Source organism: Calliphora vicina, chromosome 2 (assembly GCF_958450345.1).
Source record: "Calliphora vicina chromosome 2, idCalVici1.1, whole genome shotgun sequence".
Lineage (NCBI taxonomy): Eukaryota > Metazoa > Arthropoda > Insecta > Diptera > Calliphoridae > Calliphora > Calliphora vicina.
Genome location: NC_088781.1, coordinates 44270328 through 44278295, shown reverse-complemented (window position 1 = coordinate 44278295; position 7968 = coordinate 44270328). Strand labels below are relative to the sequence as shown.

General features: G+C 30.8%; 1 protein-coding gene across 1 annotated transcript; it reads right to left on the bottom strand.

Annotated features, from left to right (window-relative positions):
• Window positions 1-587: 587 nt before the first annotated feature.
• Window positions 588-7497, bottom strand: LOC135951002 (lipase 3-like). The gene is made up of 4 exons (XM_065500550.1): window positions 7199-7497; window positions 6944-7121; window positions 1363-1724; window positions 588-1300 (listed from the first exon to the last, which is right to left on the bottom strand). The coding sequence occupies exons 1-4, from the start codon at window positions 7475-7477 to the stop codon at window positions 749-751; spliced, it is 1371 nt and encodes a 456-aa protein (XP_065356622.1). The 5' UTR covers window positions 7478-7497; the 3' UTR covers window positions 588-748.
• Window positions 7498-7968: the final 471 nt, after the last annotated feature.

The window sequence follows — 7968 nt, the reverse complement described above, 5'->3', positions numbered from 1 at the left end:
CTGTATGAGTTCCTCAGTCTTGAGCAATGTCTGATCCCCAACTTCTCACAGAAAACACTACTTCCGGTGTCATTATCTGTCTTTGAACCATCGGTAACTACTTCGATAACTTCAACCGTTTATTATAACCAAATTATTAGTTAGAGGAAGCAGACCTCTGAATCGAATCTGAATAATACCTCGTTTGTAAAATTAATTGATTGGTTTTGTTCGACACTGTCTGGATTTTTATATAAAATTTTATATTATTTGTGAACTACATATAAAATATATATTATGTATTTATTTATATAAGTATATAGAAATATGAAGGTACATATATAGTAGTTATGTATTTATGGTTTAAAATTATAGGTTACTAAATAACTTTGTAGAGAAAAATATTATTTTTTTATTTAAAATAAATGTAAATACAACTTAATTGCTTTTAAGTTTTAAGGAGTATATTGATATAAAAATGTTAATTGCTACTCAGAAATATATATTTAATTCAGGGAAGGAAATTGTTATTGTAAAATCGCAAGGAAATCAAAAAGCTGTTGAAATATTTGACTTAGATCCGGTGAATAATAAGAAATATTGAAAAATATTAAAAATTAAATTTAAAACTTTATTTTACATACAAACATCTATTATAAATTTAGTAAAAAAAAACTTAATACTATTGCTTAAAAATAACTAGGAGCAATAACTCCTCCCAACTCCTCTCATAGCTTGATAAATAAACTTAAAAACTAATAAAACTAAACTAAAAATCACCTCTCTCTATCATTTCCATGAGTTTTAACATTTTGTTATAGAGCAGCTCTCTGGCATTAATGCCCCAAACAAAATCTAAATGATTAAAATCGGGATAATTAACCTTAAATTTACCCACTACATTGGGCAAACGTTGATGTAGCTTTTCCACATCATCGGGCGTAGCCAGCCAATCATTGATGGAATAATGTAAAGCCACTTTGGCGCGAACATTGGCCAAATTGTAGTCGGGTGGTGTAATGGAATCATAACGCCAATGATTACGTATCCAACCATAATCGTATTGTCTGAAATGGCCACTTCTCTTCAACTGGCCATAGTGTTGCATTTGTTTGGTGGCAGCACCGGCTGGTGCATGACCCAAAATCACCGGCAACATGGTCTCGTTCATTTGTTTCTTATCGAAGCCGGCCACCAAAAACATGACATTCGAACAAATAGCCTCGGTAATGGAATCCTCATCACAAATGATTTGATTAAACATAGTAATGAATTCATTGCTGGGTAAAAACTCATGGGCTCCAATTAATTTTAAAAGTAACTGCATGAAATAAACCATTTAAATATCTTTTAATTTTATACCAAAAAGCACCAAATACTTACTGCCAAGGGCTCATGAAAGAAAGCCAAAAATTCCACCACCGGACTTTTGGCATGTTTTATAAAGGCCACCGGTGCCAGAGCCTGCATCAACATGACTTTATCACACATTTCCGGACGTTCACTGCACATTATGTAAAATGTCATGGTGCCCTGAGAGTGGCCAATATAATGCAACTGCTTGTGATCGGTGATATTTAAAACATAATCTATGGTTGCCGGCAAATCGTATTTTCCCATCTCATGAAATGTAAAGTCCCAAAATGCGGCATGCTTGGTGGTGTATTTGATGTGTTTCCGGGAGTAAGTGTTGCCGCGCACATTTGTCATCCAAACATCGTAACCTTTGTCGTGCAACAGATAAGCTGTAAATGAGAGAGCAAATGGGAATTTGAATAATTTTGTTTAAGAATTTGGCTACTGCATCAAGTTAATTCATTTCTTATCGGTTGAATATTAAAATACGTCATAGTTTGTAATTGTTTTGGTATTTTTTTCGTGGGGGATTTTTAACGACAATTAACCTTATAGTATTCTTATCATTAGGTCAAGTATAGCTAGAATATCTCATGTTATGCACATGTCTTCTCCATTCCGATGAAAACAAATTAAAAATTACTGACTCAAATGGTTTGTCTTTTTTCATGTTTACCTGAATACTAGAAAAAATCAGCTATTGATATCGAAAATCAATATGGAAGGATAATAAATAACAAATAGTTTGGGATTTATTTTAAAATTCTATTTATTTTTTAGGGATTCAGTTCAAAATAATCCAAATCTGTAGACTGCACGACTGAATCTGTGTCAGTCTACATTGTAATGAATTTCGCATTAAGATATTGGCCTACATCCTTACAAGATCAAATTAGTTTGTGAACTGAAACCTCTAGATCAATGCATTCAAACATGTTAAGAAAATCCTGAATTTAATGGAAAAATCACTGCTGCAAAAGACTCCATTTACATCACAAAATAGTGCATAGTTCCCATAGAACGAATGGATAAAAATACAAGGAGTAGTCGTAGACAAATAAAATTTAGTACAGACATTTAGTAGATATTCATCGAGAACTATATTAAGTACATATCATGATCCATATAAAATTTTAAATCAGTTGAGCTCGTCCGTATTTCTGTCTGTGTAAAACAATATTATACAGACATGTGAACAAATACTGGGACAAGAAGAAAGGAGTGGATGAGCTCCCAAACTTGGTCCTTAATCGAAGAAAGACGATCTTTGAAAACATCAAAGAACAATGAAAAGTCCCTTAGTAAACGCATCGAACTAGAAAAAGCTGATTCAATAAATAAGTAAGAAGAGCTTGTAGGAGAGACAAAAGGATATTTACCGGCAAACGACACTAAAACTATTTACGAGATAACGAGAAGACTGCCTGACCGCCCCATCAAATCCAATGATGGAACTCTACTAACAAACTTAGATGAACAATGAAGGATGCACTTTATGGAAACCTCAACAACAGCTCACCATATCGTGGACCATCCAATGACATGTCAGCATTAGTTCAGCTTAACTCCAGCCCTCCATCTCCGGATGTAATTGGAAAATTAAAAAACCTGAAATCACCAAGTTTTAACCGGATTCCACCTGAAATTATAAAATTCTGCCCAGGTAAAATGGCTACGATATTTCTTCACTCTTCGATACGAAGAGAATTTGAAAAAATTTGGTACGAAGAGACGACTGTCTTCAAGGAATCCTTAGAAAAACACCTAAAAAAGGCGACCTTTCGCAATGTAAGAATTATCGTGGAATCTCACTTCTCTCTATACCATCTAAAATACTTACAAAAACCCTCATAAATAGAATAAATGATACAATAGAAATGAAATTGTCTAAGGAACAAGCCGCTTCCGCATTTGACATCATATTCCGTTGCAAAATATGGGACCTCATAAAATTCTCTGGTATTCCACATGAGCTAATTAACCTCATAAGAGCTCAATATGATAACTTTCAAGGCAGAGTATTGCACAACAACCGGCTCTCAAACCATTTCTTCCGAAATCGGGTGTAAGAGAGGGATGTCTAATGTCTCCATTTCTGATTGTTATAGACAATGTCCTTGCAAATATGGATGCAACTAATCGACGCTGTATTCAATGAAACTTAACCAGACTAGGGAAAACAAAGGCGATGAAAATAAGAGTCGCAAACAACAACCCTTTTGTCATCGGTCAGGAACAGAATGAGTTTGTTGACAAATTCTATTACGCACAACCAGACTTCGAACATAGGATTGGTAAAGCAAACAGTGCGTTCTTCCAATTGCGAAATATTTGGAAATCAGCCATTATATCAGTCAAAACTAAAATAAACATATTCAATGAAATTTGCGCCCCCTGTTGTGGGTTTTGGAACTATTTTTAAGGATTCAAAAAACATTAATTGTATTAATTTTTGATGCACACTCGACTAGTGAAATCAGATTTGCAATATACTCAACCGAAAATGTGCTCAAAATGCGCGTCTTTAGGTGCGTTGAACCACCACAAGGAGTGAACATTTTCAAAGAAAAGAACCTTCAGAAAAATTATGATACCCGCAAATCAAATTTTTGAAATTAACTCTAGTATATATATTTTTTGTAGATCTTCTCTAGAACTACTTATATTTTAAATATCAGCTCATTCGGATCATAAATAGATTTTTGTGATTTTTTTAAAAAATGTGAAACCCAAGGTGGCGAGTAATCTTGCGAATTAAACGTAAAGAGCTTTATTTACAACTTTGGTATCTTTGGTGACCGCCACTGAAATTTTCCGGCAAAAATGTTCGTAGAATATTTGAATCCTTAAATGTCCTTTTTGAAAGGACCCCTAAAGAGAGAAGCTAAAGGGTTAAGATCTTCCACAAAAATGATCCCCATAAAATTCCATAATATAACTCTGACCATAAGAATTCTCTCAGATATTAACTAACAACATTTTTTCAGTTAGTATACTGCTCCTTTCGATCAAGAAATGAAAACTTTGACCCACTGTAAAACAAAAATTCAGACCAGCTGGACTATAAGTTTATTCTACAAAAATGTTCTACTCAACATGCCCTTTCAGAATTATAGGGTCGCTATTCTGTTCCAAAAGTGCTGTTGGACAGTATTATCATTCAACAATACGTTTTTTTCTATTTTTAACTATTTTTAGCCATTTCAAATCGAACACAACAATATATTTCAGTGAATTTATCTACACAGAAAAAAGTTTCAACATAAATATTATGATTTGATTTCATTGATTTCAATTCATAACATTTATAAATAATTTCTTAAATAGTATGATTTTGTTCATATTTTATGTTTTCAAAAAAAAAATCTAGAAGGCTTGAAAAATATTATTTCAATTTCATTTATATTTTTATGTTGTTCAAAAATGTTAGAAATTTTCCTTTGGAAATTTTTTATTTTTTTATGATTTTCAGCTACAAAATGAGAAAAAATGCGCGAAATTCACTAAATTTTGTTAAAAGGATGAAATGCTTTAATGTTTATTAATGTTTCATTATGATTAATGATATTTTTTAAGTTTCAGATATTTATAATTCATCTCAATATATTGGCCAATATACGGCTATTATGCAAACATTTTTAAAATAATTCATTAGATACAATTATAATGAAATTTATTATAAAATACCATACAATTTACGTAAAAAAAGCAAAAAAATCCGTCATGTAAAATTTTATAATATTTACATATGAACATGTTCTTATTCTGAATGAAAATAGTTTGGGAAAAAAATCAAGTTCGATTAATAATATTTATTACAAAATTCATTCCAATTATGAATTTCTTTTTTCTGTGTATAATTAAATTGGGAATTTTTGTATTCCCTAAAATAACTTTTTGTTGAAATAAAATTATTTTTGGGTAAAAAATATTTTTGAAAGTTTGAACCATTGTCGGTTCGAATTTCTATGGCATTATAATCGTTGATAATCTAAATATAGATAAGCAAATCAAGGAAGTCTTGAGTTTCTGCTTATATCTCAGTTATTTGTGGTCCGATTTTCCCGAATTTAAATAGTTACCGAACCAGAACTATACACCATTTATTAAAATGATTTCAACAGACACACGGACATTGTTAAAAGGAATGTCAAACTTATATACAGAGAGCCTCAAAAGTGAGTGGAACACCACAAATTATTTTATTTTTTTAAGACAATGAAAATCCTAAAATCTTTCCATTGATTAAAATTAAAAAGTTTCAGTGTGTTGGTGATTGAGCTGAATAACAGATTCGGTTCTGAAAAAAAAAGATTTTAGTCAAAAAATTCACTGGTGTTTACTAGGGTATTCAATCGATTAACCGTTAATCGGTTAACCGATTAATTTTGGACGGTTAACTGTTCGAATAATTTGAAATTGCCGATTTTCAAATAACAAATAAACCGATTAATTTATATCGATTAACCGATTAACCGAAATTCCTTTTTTTGCACTTTAACCATTTTTTTGTATTTATTTTTTTATTTCAATTCAAATTAAAATTAGATTTTTTTTGAATATCCAATAAACATGATTAGTGAGTATGTATAACAACTGACATATTTAATTTACATGTATTTGAAACTTTGTTTGGATTTACATGTATAGACGAAACTTTTTTTTTGAAATGAGTCTTTTATAATAACTGAACGAAACTATGAAAAATCTAAAACAATGCAAAAAGGAATATTCTTTATCATGATTTTGATTTCTCTAACATATACAATCAGCGAGAGAGTTTTTTTCCAAGAAAAGTTTTATTAAATCTAAAGAAAAAATCTTTTAAATTATATTCTTTTAATAAAATATTATTTCAGAAGATCTCACTAAAGCCCTAAAAACCTCACACATTGCTCATTTGCTGCAACGACGTCATAACTCAAAAAAAGTCGTTTCGAGAAAAACGTCTTAGAATATTTTATGACATTTTACTACATATTTCTTAAATAAATGTTCAACAAATCATGCGATTTCAGAAATATAAATAGTAGATGTTAATATCTTTCTAATCTGTATTTAACCCAAACTTATAAAATATACGAGAAAACATGAATTTTAATTTTGATGTTTATAACAAAAAAACACTCTCACACAAAAAATAATTGACTTTTTTGAAAACTGATAAAACTTTAAGAAAGATTGTAGAACAGCTCATATTTTTTATTACTCAGTTCAAAAAAACACGGATTTTGAGTTATGACGTTGTTGCAGCAAATAACCGATATGTTTACAAAAATGATCTTTTATGTTTTTGTACACAAAATTCGTTGTTGTATTTTCAATTTAAAATGAAAATAAAAATTATTCGGTTAATCGAATAATTTTAAATTAACCGATTATTAACCGAATAAATCTAAACCTCGATTAATTATTTGCTCGATTAACCGATTAAATCAGAAACCCGATTAATTGAATACCCTAGTGTTTACTAACTTCTGAGGCTCTCTGTATACTTTTACCACTCATGGTGAAGTGTTACAAAATTTATTTAAAATACTCTATTTAAAACTAAATTTGATTTTTTTCTGTTGTGTCTATATACACTAAAATTAACACTTTAACTTACCTAAACCTTTATTGGGTCCCATTAGCACCCATGTAGCTGAACTATCCAAAAGACCATGGGTCAACAACACTGGTATGGCGCCTGGATTTGCAATGCGATGTATTTCCAAAATATAACCATCATCGGTAGTAACATTATGAATTTCCGATGGATAACCATATTTTTTTATTAAATCCGGCTAAAAAAATAGACAAAACCATTTACCACAATTCTTTTTTAAGTTCAAAGCAATAAATCACAATTTTTCACACCAACCGTTTTCAACAGCGAATCTTCAATAATATCTGGATCAATTGACACTTCATTTGAATAACTATTTTCCACTGAATTTGCACTACTACGTTCATTAGGTTCCGTAGCGCCAAATAACGACAGAGAACCACCGAATTTCGGTATATCAAATAAATGCACGCTGCCCAATGAAAAAGACCAATTATTTGAATCCTTTTCAGCTGCCCATACTTGCAGCGCAAATAGATTTACGATTAAGAATAAACTTAACAAAGAACGTAATAAAGCCGAGGACGTCGTCATATTTCTTTAAGGTTTGATTAACAACTGATTGCAAAAATATTCTATTTCTCAGCTAGTAGTTGGGTTGTAGGGGCATTTTTACAAATTAAATTAATCAAGTTTTTTTTTTCTACTGCGAAAAAAAATATAGCAGAAACCAGCAACTACAAACATTGTAAACAACTCTCAGTTGAAGATTGTGTTTAATAATGAATGATTGTATTATTTATGAACAGTGCGAACTGGATAGACGGCCCATTGTAGCTGAAGATGCTTGATTAGGTTTGAAATTAAAATTTGAATTTTTTTTTAACTAATGTTAAAATTGTTTCATATCAGTTTCGAAGACCTTACACTACCGGAGTCTCAATGCACCTTTTCTGAAAACTTAAGTTCTTCGGTATAGAAAAGCTATGTTTTATATAGATTGGGCCATTAATTCTAAAGATCTATGTTTATTTCTTACTGATCTACATTGTGCCTCGTTATTAAAGTCTCAAGTGTCTTCCACT

Bases quoted from the DNA above. Each gene is read 5' to 3' on its own strand.
- LOC135951002 (XM_065500550.1), bottom strand. From the start codon at position 7,477: ATGACGACGTCCTCGGCTTTATTACGTTCTTTGTTAAGTTTATTCTTA. The intron at 1,725-6,943 runs GTAAGTTAAAGT...TCTCATTTACAG, and splicing joins GGGACCCAATAAAGGTTTAG to CTTATCTGTTGCACGACAAA. The intron at 1,301-1,362 runs GTAAGTATTTGG...TATTTCATGCAG, and splicing joins TCTTTCATGAGCCCTTGGCA to TTACTTTTAAAATTAATTGG.